We start from the raw sequence: 13,154 nt of genomic DNA on the forward strand, positions 1-13,154 counted from the left end.
TGGGAGCCTGTGTGCTTCCTGGTTCCTGCGTCATGGCAAGGAGGACGTAGGAGAGATGGTCGCCAATAAGGTAAGTTTCATTTTCTTTTTTCCACCTTTTTTTTAAACCCTCCTCCCCCCACTTCCTGCCCCTCCACTGCTGCCCCGTAGGAGCCGCTACTGATAGGAACAGGAGGGGAACACCAAAATCTGCAGAGGATCACGACTACCTCGAAAATGATTACGTTTCAGAGGTCAGGCTGCACTTGTAGGAGCCCTGTTACTTTATTTTATGGGTTGGGGTCGCCATCGCAGACACACAAAATGGCAGCAGATAATATTTTTTGTTTTCCTCTCATCTTACACTAGCCCCACCAAAGAACCACATTGCCTAGCATCACCAAGCATACAGCGAGAACCATTCTTCTAGGCATTACATCTAATATCTACAAGCTGGGATGGGTTTAGGTATAGGGTCCAATAACAGTTTTTCAGCACAGGGGGTCCTTCCCACCACAACTACCTGTACATTAGTCCAGGGGCACTTGTACCATTAGGCCCCCAACTCAGCTACAGGAAAGAGGCTATCCCTCAGTCACGCTCTTAGGGGATGAGTATTTAATTCACCCCTCAGTTAAGAGTGACCGCAAAGAGTTGACTCAGAGCATCCCATAGGATTTATCTGGAGCAGTGTAAAGTTCATTGTGGTAGCATTTTCCAACTTCAACGCACTTTCATCTGAGTAAGCCCTCATTTGGGACTTAAATATGAAATGTATTGTGCAATAGAAGGTGAACTTTGTGCCCATTGAGAGTCTAGGGGGTGGTGGGGGCAATGATCCAATTCAATCCAACTCTTTCCACTGTAGGGAGTACGCCATCCGTCTCTATACCAAGGGGGGTGGGGGGGTTAAGGTTCCACTACCACCGAGTGCTTTTCTATCTGCCTGATTAGAGGTAGTGGGGGGGGGCAGGGTCAAGTCCCGCTCAGGGGAGTTTAGGGTGTCTCCCGAGCCAGATGTTCTGCCCTTGTAAACAACAGACACCCTGGGATCACTAGCAGGATAATTCCATTAGCTGCATGATGACAGGCCTGCTGCTGAGCAGCTTCTATCTAACTGAGCTTCAAAGGGCAGATCACCCGAGACAAGCGCCATCAGAATGCTAATCAGCGCTCGACTGAGCCCTGCTATGGCACCTCATGGAAAGAGTAAATCCGGAGAGTGGACCATGCATACATACACAAACTGCATGAGAAGCGAAATCGGGGGCCCAGGCATGTTTGGATTAAGACCATTCACTGTTAACAGCCGCCACTCTCTTGGGGGTTATCATCTGTGTTCAGTTATAAGAAAGGCCATCAAGAATTGGGAAAGCATGTAGGTGTCAAATTTTCGACCTATTGGTTTTGCCAATGCTGCGTAGTATTAGTTAAAAAAAATTACAATGTGAAAAATTGGGGCATGGCACAGAGGAACACATGTGCACATACGTCAGGGCAATATGACAGACCACCGTGATGACGTATGCTTGAGAGCACGCCTCGCCACGCATATACGCATGCTTATGGCTAGATAGGGGCTGCTGTTCTAAATATGTTTTTTATTTACCATTTCAATGCAGTGGACGCAGCTTAAAACGCCAAATAAAAAATGTAAAGGGACAAAGAGGCGCAAAAGAACTTTTGAAAATCATAGCAGCAAAATGACAGCATCCAGGCCCTCCAAAACATGTAAAGCATTCGTTCTTCAACAAGCATTGATGCAGCCTCGAGAAGACAGAATCAGCAAACGTAAATACAGGACATACGAGAAGCCATATCCTATCAGAAACCATATCAGTGTCAGTTCATACACGCAACTCGGGAATGACACAAACACTGCAACAATTCCCCCAGAGGTGATAAAATATGACTGGACCGCAGCACTCATCTTGTACCACAGGCGGTAAGGAATCCAGAAAGACTCCGATAGTCCTGATCACTGTTGCTGGAAGCAGCCATGATTCCGGCTTTCTTCACATCGCTCGTGGGTGATATTCACTGGACTCGACTCTGCTGTACTGCAATAAGCTTGAGCCAGGCCAGCTGTGTCCACTGTCAATGACCAGCAAGTGTGACTTTAATTGTGGGGTGGCTGCGTCTTGCACGAGTTATACCATTACATGCATGTCATGTGCAAGGGTTAAAAACGTAATAAAAAAAAATGATTTAAGGCAGAAATGAGAGGGGAGAAACCCGAGGGGCTTGAGGTTGGTTGGGCGAGGATCAAAAAAGTGTGGAGGAAGAGCAAGAGCTGACCTTGTCTGCAGGAGGGGGGGGGGATGGGTGCAGGATACACTCCTCTAGGCTGTCAGCCTGAAGTGCATAAAAGTGTTGGCTGGTCGATGGTGTCCTATGCTGCCCAATCATCTACCAGCATCACAGCATTGCCACCGTCCCCATACACTGTCATCCTGAGCTCATTAAAGGAATTCTAACCAGGCAATCATTTTTTGGTGGTCTGGTGTCTAAAATGGCTTTTCCAGAAAGGGACGACCACTCCATGCTGGGTATCAAGAGGCAGTTTTTGGTGAGAAATATTTGGTGCAGGTGATTTTGGCTACTTAAGTGAAGGGGTCACTAGGAGGAGGAGAGGATCTGGTCTTCTTGACCAAGGCTAGAGTGGTTGAAAAAATCAGATAACGGATTGTGGAAGTAGTGCCAGTGGCATGAATATTCAAATGCAAATTGTAGTAATTATTTAAACTAATAGTAATTATAACAGTGAGGGCCTGTAAGTTGTCCTGTTGCATCTTTTCCACCATAGACTACAGAATGCTGGCTAATTGTTCAGCACTGGCAAAGGACGGAGTCCCAGTGGAATAATACCTAGCAGTCGGGCTAGCTGGTCTCTTCAGTGCCCCAAAAAGTTTGCAATGGGTCAGGGGAGGCTCCTCTAGGGCGGAGGAGCATCGCCCACTGCTTTCTCGAGTGCGAGAAACAGAAACATAAAATAATAATAACTTCCTGTTATTACCATTTTATGTTCAGCTGTGGGCGGGCGGGTGGGTGGGGATGCTCCTGTGAACACAATGACTGTTTGGTCGGCCCTCTAGGCAGCCCAAACCATTCATGCGCACTCTGCTCTTTCTCCATGCAGGCAGCAATGCAGCATACAAGGAGAACATGGCCTACCCATAAGCTCCTGGATGGGCGGCGTCCCCACCAATCACAACGTTACAGTTGCAGCGATGTGATTGGCTTAGGGGAGGGGAGGGTGAGTGCCTGCTTCGTGTTTCTGCTGGAGGAAGTAGAGCAGGAGCTGAGAAAACGCGGGACCCGGCAAGGCGGACAGGTACGTTTTCATTTATTATTAAATTACCACCCCCCCACCACCACCTCGCTGCCCGCATACCTGGGATTAATGCTGGCCGCGACTGCAATGGGTAGAAGATGTGCTTGACGGGAAATGTCATTTTTGCTGACAGCAAAGAGAACTGGCTGTTATATGTGAATTTGATTACCATTAACTGGCTAACAGCGGCCTGGTATGATCATATTTTACGAGTAAGGTTTTAAAATGTGTCCTTGATGACTTGGACTCATCTAGTAGCAGTATGGAATCCCTGCAGAGTGGCGCATGGTTCTGCTGTCAGGTATTGACAACATCATTTGCGTGTAACATGGCTGGTAACAGCTCACTCAGGCTGACCGTCTTCTAGACTCAAACAAGTGACAGTGGTTCACACCGAACTCATTCACAGTCTGTAGCATGTGCAAAACAGCAACATTACTGTCATTGGTATTAGTCATCAAAAACACATTCTGGAGGTTTCAATAAAGAATGTGTTTATTCACATCATGGACCACATGCCTAAGCTGGCATTGCAAAGGCGTAAGCTCAAAGTGACCGCCATGTGAGAAAATGTTTATAACGTTTTAGAGCAAGCCATCAGTATGGATCATCAATCTCCTAAAATTGTTAAATCACTGTAACAAGATTTACATACAACCAATGTATGGATCCTCATGTGGTTGAGGGATGCCTAATGTATCAATGTCTTCGATAAAAGTGCATTTCTTTTTGGCAACTAAGGAAATAACAGGGTGTTATTGGAGCTTTGTGAATATTGCTTCACCCATGGCATGTGAGTTCTTATATGGAGATATCACACTAAAGGGAGTTGATGTTGGTTTGCTGGATGGTGGAGGCTGTTTATAACTTACATTGAACATGGATATAGTCTGTGTGGACACCCTAAGTAGTATATAGGCAGGACCTAGGAGGATCCATACATTAATTATATGTAAATCTTGGGAGAGTGATGAGCCATAATGATGATTGATTAAAAACAGTATATCCCCTTTAGATATTATCTGGGAGATATTCCTTCCCAGCACTTGAGGACATCCCAAGTAATGTTTAGCTAGGAAATAAGGAGCTCCATACATTGGGCGTATGTTAATCTGCTTACTGTGATTTAACAATTTTAGGAGATTGATGAGCCATACTGATTGATTGATCTAAAAAATTATTACCCTTTTAGGCATCATCCGGGCGACACTACTCCCCAGTACTTTGTTGAACAGGATGAATATACCCAATTAACGGACCCTATCCATGATCATGTCTTTAATCAGATTATAACAATTACCTGACTCAAACTATGGATTTTGTGAATTGAACCTGTGGGATCTCTCCACTAGTAGCATAAAGAGTGTGAATATATTTGAGGTATGTTTCTATCTTCTCTTCTATATGGGGGAGAAGAGATGCTTTATTTATTTATTATTTATTTATTTATAAGTTTTGTTTAGCCCTAGCTGGGCCCGAGGGTATCAGAGCGCTTCACAGCAAGTACAATGATGCGCCTTACCGGCGGAGGCAGAAACCACAGTTGATAAACTTAAGAGCATAACAAGCAAAATTACCATACAGTTCTTGTGGTCCAACGGGAGGGTCGCGGCTGAGGGGTATGATACAGAGGAGTTAGTTTACTGATAGCGAGAGGGGTGTCTACCAAGTAGGACAAGGTGTGGTTGGAGATCCGGGTGGATATAGTTCTGAGACAACTGTTTTTCGATGACAGCGAGGATGTGGTGTGGTGTCGCACTCTTTCCGGAGTATCTTGTATTCTTATTGTTAACTTCAGGAGCGTTCTAGGAAGAGGGCTTTGAGTAGGGTCTTGAATTTCAGGAAAGAGGTGGTCATTCTAATGTGGGAAACGATGGAGTTCCAGATCTTGGGTGCATTTCCCGCAAAGGATTTAGTTGAAGTTTTGTGTTTCCGAGATTTCAATGGAATGAGAAGGAGTGTGTTGGAACTTCTGAGCTTCCTGGACTGGCCGGCCCTTTGAGTTTGGCGGCCAGGTATTCTGGTTTGCCTGTTTGAAGGGCTTTGTGCGTAAGGCATGCTGTTCGGAAGCTGGCTCGATGTTCAATTGGGAGTCATTTCAACTCCTTGAGTGCGGGAGAATTGTGATCAAATTTCTTGGTTCCTGTGATCATTTTTGCTGCGGCATTGAGGGTGGTTTTCAGGGGACCTAGGTGAGATTTAGCTGTCCCGATCAGGGCTACAATACCATAGTCAACTCTGGAGAGCTCCAGTGCCTGAGTGGCCTGTTGAAGGTCTTTCGGGGGAAGGAAGGGTTTTATTTTGTATAGAAGTTTCAGATCAAGAAACGCGCTTTTGGCAGATCTTGAGATGTGTTTTTTCATGTCTAGCTTGGGGTTTAGGTTGATACCCAGGGACTTCACCGAGTCCGTTGGCGTGAGGGTGCCATTGAGGGTGTCAACGGCTTTAAGCCATTCTTCGATTTGGGGGGTTTCATCTCTGTTGGAGATGAGTAGAACTTCAGTTTTCTCTTGATTGAGTTTAAGGTGGTTCAATGAGAGCCATTGTTGAACCTCTTTGAGCGTGCCATTTAGTTTTTGCATGTCGTCCATGGAGGTGCTTTCCAGATAAAGCTGAGTGTCATACGCGTAGAGGTGGAAGAGGATGTTGGAATTCCTGAGTAGTGTGGTGAGGGGTTCTATGTAGATGTTGAAGAGTTGGGGAGAGAGTACAGACCCTTGTGGGACTCCTCGGATGACAGGCAGTGGGTCGGATATAAAGTTTTTAATTTTTATTCTTTGCGAGCGGTTGTGGAGAAAGGAGGAGAACTAGTTTAGAACCGTCATTTCAATGCTTGCTCTTTCTTGAAGGACTTTGAGGAGCAGGGTGTGATCAACTGTATCGAAAGCGGCCGATAAGTCTAGGAGAATGAGAAGGCAGCATTGGTCTGAGTCAAGTGATTTGTGCAGATCGTCTATGATGTTTAGGATTGCGGTTTCGGTGCTGCATCCCTTTCTGAATCCCGATTGGTGTGGGTCCAGGAGCTTGATATTCTCCAGGTGTTGGGTTAGCTATGGAAGAACACATCTTTCCAGAATTTTGGATAGGAGAGGTAGGTTCGAAACGAGTCTAAAGTTGTTCATATCCTCTGTGTCTAGCCCTGTTTTTTTTAGAAGCAGCGTGACTTGGCCAACCTTGAGGCAGTCTGGGATAGTTCCCGATCTCAGAGAGCTGTTGATGATCTTGCACCAAATTGGGGCTAAGATACGCTTCAGGTCTTTGGCCAGACTCGTGGGAAGCTGATCTAGGGAGTGGGATGATGGTTTGGCATTGGCGATCAGATTGACTATCTTTACAGGTTTTTTAATTAATAATGAGATTTCTAAAAGAGTAGCCCAACATTTATATGGTCACATGGGATATACCATCCATCCATGGAATATGGCTAAATTGCGCAACTTTAGGTTGCATAAAAAGCGTACAAGAACTGTATTTTCCTTGTCTGTGTTGCCCAATGTTATCTTTGGGAGGAACAAGGTGAGTGAGTCCTCCATATGTAGACATTTTTAGTTGGGCCATAAATATACATGTGCTCCCGTAGGTTATCCTCTCCTGAAAACATGGACACAATATGTAATGTTTTATGTTACATTATTGATCAATTTACTGTCAGTTTCTGGTGTCTCATTACACAATAATGTATGTCATGTCTGCAAGTGCCGGGTATATATACATTTTTGGTGGGGCACTTAATATACATGTGCTCCTGTAGGTTATCCTCTCTGTACCCATGGATACAATAGGGGTCATTACGATGTCAGGCAGAATCTCTTACTTACTGACACCCAGTCGGCAGTCCCGACTGCCTGATTAGGATGCGACCGAACACTGTTCGATCGCATTTCTATATTGTACTATAAGAGCATGCATTCAGGCCGTAAACCGCTGTAATGCATGCTCCCATAGTAAAATGGGAGGTGTGGTTCATCCCTGCACCCCGTGGCAGGCACCTCAAGGTGCCTGCCACAAGAGGCAGAGGTCAACTGTGGTGTACCATAGGTGCCCCCTTGGCCTCAAACCAGAGGTCGTGCACACAAGGGGGCCCTGCTGGGGGATCCCAAAGATGCTTTCCAACATGGTTGGCAGGTGGGAAGGCTCCAACCGTCAGTCGGAGCCTTCCCAACCACATCATAATCGGCCCCAATATGTAATGTTTTATGTTGTGTTATTTATCAATTTATTGTCAGTTTCTGTTGTCTCATTACATAATAATGTATGTCATGTTTTAGTGTACTTCTGTTCATGGTGGTGAGACCTGCTTGGGTCTTTTTTTTTAATAATGTTGTACTGTCTGTGATTTCCTTTTGTCTGTATATGATTTTTCATCCATGTTTATCTATATATTATTTTCAGCCCTGATGAAGCTCACAAACATATTTGATGAAACGCGTTGGCTGGATGTTCTTATGTATGGAAAAAATGCTTTTATGAATTAAAGAAAAATACAAATATTTTGGAATAAAACCGAGAATTTGTGGACTTACATATTTCCGCGTGCATCAATCCACTTTCAAATTGAATAGAGTGAAAAGCCTTTAGGGGAGGGCTGGTAACTTTTTGGGCCTCATTTGAGTTGCTTAGTATTTGTGTACGATCCCAGACTCTAAGTTCAGTAAAATGTTATCTCAAACCTGATGGTATTTCCCTTGGAAATTTCTTCCAGTATTGCCGAAGGAATTTGTTTGGGTAAACAGGTTGGAAATAATAGTATAAATATGTGGTTTAAAACATGTGGAAAGCATCCTCAAGTTGTTCCCCATTTTGACCTTAACCTCTCCCTTCGCCTCCCCCTGATCCCTTAAGCCCACTGTAAAGTCACTACCATACACTAATTGGTTTTACTTGGGCAGTTTTTTGCACCAGCAACAATTGTGGGACTTCAAATTACACTGTTTGTGTTATGTCATCTGTCTTCAGGGCAGCAATCTGATTTTGAGTGGTGCCTAGGAGAAACGCCTCACAGTAGATTATAGAACATACCCGAACCCCCAGTGTTGCTTGCTGGCATGTCAGACTGAATGACAACGTCTGTCAGAGGAGTCAAAATTATTGTATTTGATCAAAGGAATTGATGAATGAACCTAACATTTGCAGTGTTGTAGTTAACTGGTTAAAAAGATTTTCTCAGGTAGGCATGTTAATGAATCCTAAGGTAGTTAACCCAAAATAGTCATCTAGAATGCATTCTGGGGTTCCTACACCAACTTAATGGTGCTTTGCTGAGGCCTTGGAACGAGTGCAACTGGATCGCCTGGGGCTGTTGCTGTGGTATGGCTGGCAGGCTTCCGGTCCTAGTAAATCAAGCACATGATCCAGCAACAGGTCTAGAACTGCTGGATGGAGTTTCACAGCTGATCTTGAATTTAGCAACACGAAGCAGAGCTTAGAAGGGATTGCAGGGGAAATCACATGGGTTTTAAGAAAGCAAGCATGGTCACAGGTACAATATTATTACTAAGGAACTGTTCTACATGGACCATGATATGTCGCTTTATTATTATGCCAGTGTACGTTGGTGAAGAAAAAGGCTGAATAATCACAATCCATTCTGCGGATGTTAAGCCGGTGGGATTGCTGAGCCTGTGGGTCATTGTCACTTAAACACCCTCAAACAGCAAAGATTAAGGTATGACATCACTTACAATCTCCTCATAAGATAGAGGCATAGTTATGAAGACTCTACCACTTCAAGAGAGTGGGTAAGTAAAAGCGTCCCTCAAAGCCATCCCATCACTTCAATTTTTTCACTAACACTTACTTGCTTTCCTCGGCTGGTCTCGATCGGAAAGGACGACGTGTTGAACCCTGGCCACTTTCCACTCCTGGTTGGGGTCATCTATGGTGGCAATACATGGATTGTGAGCCATCACTGGGCTTTGGTGTGCTGGCCCTGTTGCTTGCGAAGGAGGCCCAGACTCTCTTGGCTTTGAACTTTCCCCCATTGGCTGCCAGCCCTGGGCCCTACTATTCAGTGTGGTGGAAATCCTGTTCGTTTTCATTATGGTGTTGCTACCATTCTCCTGTAATGTTGACTCCATGCCTCTTTCTGCTCCTTCTTGCTTGTTTTGCTTAACATTGCCTGTAGTCAGGGGACGCCAAGTTAGTGGACGGCTAGTGAAATTTGCCCCTACTGTCTGCTGTGGGGAACCATACCTTTGTAGACATTTAGGTCCCAGTTTGGGAACACTATAGTTCCTCTCACTCATGTTATCTGATCCACCACATGTAGCTGGGGACTCAAGAGCCTGCAACATCCTGTTTCGAGTCTACAGGTTCCACTGTTTGCAGCAATGGATGCTGGCAAACTCAGCAATATAGATCCTTGGTACACTTCCTTTATTGTTTTGTCAAGGCTCTTTACCCCAGAAACATCTAGGATAGAGTGTTTTTTCTCCCTCTTCCTATTAAGTCTCAGTACTTTGATACCTGGAGATTCAGTGGAAGTAATGGACAGATGTTTTCCTAGTACAGCTCCATCCTGAAGGGGTAGGTAGATTCCTAGTATGGTGATGTTTAGATATATTGAGCTGTTTCTGGTAAAATAGCTAATCTGATGGACAGATGTGTCACCGATAGGCTTGCATTTTCAATAGATGAATGTGTTCTATTTAGTAGGACTGTTTTTTCAGTGAACAGATATATATATGTAGTAGGGGTCCGCAATCACGTAACAGATGTATTACGAGCAGAGTTGCGTGTTCAATGAAGAGACAAGTTCGAAGACAAGAAGTATATGCCTGTTGGAGTTTCTCGTAGACCAGTCACTGTTCTTGCCCATTTTGGTCCATCTTTCTGCAGAAATTGAGAATTGATCTTCAAATTAAATATATGGCATTCTTTAGGAGATTCAGTCAGTTAAAGACATTCAAAGATTGATTTCTTGGAAGACAGCTTTTCTGGACTATCGCTTCTTTCTCTAAGCCTAAAAAAAAGAAGAAACAATATTAGAAATATGACTTTAAAATGTAGGCAGGTTCCAAAATCCTTCATTGATGTACATTTTAATATTTACGCATCTGCCTAATTATATGATGAACCAGATAGTAATGGTCAGGAGTGGGTAGAAACTGCCAAATTCAGATAGCCCAGATGTCAACACAAAATTCTTAAGGAACAGTCATGGTTTGGTTTTGCAACTAACATTCTAAATGTCTAGTGTTTACTGCTCTCTTGTATCGTTTTTGTTCAGCAAAATTAAGTCAGAGGAATTCAAAATTCCCTCTGGTGATTTGGGGTACCAAGAGGTCAATTAGAGTTGCGGATGCCGCAGTCTTCCATTGCGAGTAAACTAGCAACCAGAATTCTAATTGCCCAAGTGGAATTCGTGTTAATAACTGGGAATTCCAAATGCGAACAGGTGGTCTAATACAGTCCACATCAGTCAGGTATAGATTTTGATACCTGAAATTCGCTCCATTTTGGAGATCATTTTAGCTGATCTACTGCAATTTAAAAACTTTTTGTTTTAGATCTTTAGAGATCTGTGTGCAGTCTATCAGGTCTGGGGAACCCCGATGCTTCAGGTATATGAACTTCATACTTCTTAGGTTCTTAAGTACAGGATCTCTGATTTCCCAGGCATTACAAACTCTGATCTAATAGACCTGATGAACACGGCTGCCCTGCATGTCAATAACGCCAGTCTGAGGACCCCTGATCTCTTGTGTCTGAAGACCTTCATTTACCGCTCATTTGTCAGGTCTCGTGACTCAGGGTCTCTCAGATCTGAGCGACAATGATAACTCAGTTGTGGTATCCCATGGTCTCTCAGGACTGAGAACCCCTGATTTCCTGATCTGAGGGGGGGGGGCAGATTTTCTCACCTGGTCAGTAATCTCTCTGTTCTGAAAAACATTAATTCCCAGGTCTAAGTACTCCTGATATCCTGTTCTAAGGGCCCATTGTCCTTAATGTTAGAATGGCCCTGATTTCTCCAGATGGAAGACCAATAACTCCTGAGCCTGAAGGCCCATTATCTTATGGTCTGAGCATCTAAGGGAACCTGATCTGTTAGGTCAAAGTGCAACCAATCGCTCAGATCTAATGGCAGTGATCTCCAAGGTTTCAGGCACCCAGAGAGATTCTGATATTCAGATCTAAGGGCCTCTGATGTGTCAGGCCTTATTTACCCTAATGTCACAAACCTCAGGGCTCTTATATTCAGGGTCTGAGGGCACCTGATCCTTCAGGGCTGCAAGCAATCTCCCACTTCTGAGGAATTTCTGACACGTCTGGCCTCAGGACCTTTCAGTGCTTAGATTTGATGACCCTTGAACCCTCTGGTTTAAAGACCCCTGACCTACCAGGGTTTGGAATGCCGATCTCTTTGGTCTGAAATCCCCTGACATACAGGCCCTGTTTTTGGAATGAAGTCAGGAGAAAACGTAGGGGCATATTTATGAGAGCCTTGTGTCATGCCTCCACCATGCTACGTGGTACATGCACGACGCAAAGCTCTAAGTCATATTTGTAAAGCCATGCAAAACCACTTTGAAAGGCTTCAAGAATATGGAGTAATGCAACGCAGCGCAGATCGCTGTTTTGCCCTACTCTGTGCGAGATAGGCATTTCATGGGCGTTGCGGTGGGTGTTCCCATGCAAATCCCATGTGGTTTTTTAATGATTTCCCGATTTACTAAACCTGGGAATGTACGGGACACCCTACCTAATCCATAATAAAACCCAGGGTTGCCACCACCCCCACCGTTAACACTCACACGGCTATCACCTGCATGAATACACCTGGAAACACTCAGTAGGTGGCCTCATGACTAGGGAGAACACCAGCCTGGGGGCGCATTTTCTGACATTTTACGTCCTCACTCATCTCGCTCTCATAGGAGCTCCATTTACAGTCCTCACAATCTTCATCCTGAGTACATCTAGGGAGGGCCCTCAGAGGCTACTCCTTCCCGGCCCCTCTGTGGGATTGGCTCATAGCCAGCCCCCATATCATTACGGGCCACAAACTTAAGTTTATTCTGTATAACTTTATCCCCATGGACTACCCCAAGTATAGATTAATGTGTGTCTTAAAAACTTTTTATTCTTATATATTTTTTAACAAAACGGAGAATGGGCTACGCAGCCCATCATTGATACACAAAGGGGTTCCTTGTCTTTTCACGAGACAGGAACCGCATCGTCTGCCTTCTCCTTTCATAATGAGACGCCACCATAGACTCCAGGTGCAGTGTACACTTAACGACACTCCCCCATAGACTCCAGGCGCAGTGTGCGCCTAACGAGACGCCACCACAGACTCTAGGCGCATACGTGCCTTGTGGTCCCTTCGAAGACGGGGGTTGCTATTGTGTTCATGATGCATGGAGGGGGGCGGGGGGGGGGGGGGGTGTCACTGCTGCATTCCATGCACTTTGAATGCGGGCCGCACTCCCGCCTCCCTCCGACCTTCCATGCCAAGTAGGCCCCTCCTCCATCCGCTGTAAAACACCAGGACCGTAACCCATAAAGCACCCTAGTGCCAATCAATATACCAGGATACCAACCACCGATACAGCGACCACTGAACGAAACCGTACTTCGGATCTTAACAGTAGCTGACATTACAACTCAATTCCCCCGTATTGGAATAACTCAGAATGCAGAGTTGGTCCTGCTGGCAGCTTACTCCTCAGCAGGCACTCAACGCCCGAGGGTACAAGTTCCACACCCAATACTCTCCTGCGGGCCGAGAGCTGACGTCAAGGAACAGCCAGTAATTCACATTATGAGAATAGATTTGCGGAATGGAACGGAATTCATTAGTCAGCATTCCTGGTAGGTGCATGCATCTATTTAC

At 44.9% G+C, this 13,154-nt stretch overlaps 1 protein-coding gene across 2 annotated transcripts in view; it reads right to left on the bottom strand.

The window, feature by feature from the left end:
* The window catches only part of SYNPO (synaptopodin), a 217,326-nt gene that overhangs the window by 145,196 nt on the left and 58,976 nt on the right, over positions 1 to 13,154 (bottom strand). For both annotated transcript variants that reach the window (XR_015297540.1, XM_086931296.1), the window contains exon 2: positions 9,111 to 10,274. Coding sequence is in view for 1 of the 2 variants with exons in the window: in XM_086931296.1 (XP_086787422.1) it covers positions 9,111 to 9,606 (496 nt within the window). In the remaining variant the exon portion in view is untranslated. The remainder of the gene's footprint in view (positions 1 to 9,110; positions 10,275 to 13,154) is intronic.

The sequence above is a fragment of the Lissotriton vulgaris genome, chromosome 7, assembly GCF_964263255.1.
Source record: "Lissotriton vulgaris chromosome 7, aLisVul1.2, whole genome shotgun sequence".
Lineage (NCBI taxonomy): Eukaryota > Metazoa > Chordata > Amphibia > Caudata > Salamandridae > Lissotriton > Lissotriton vulgaris.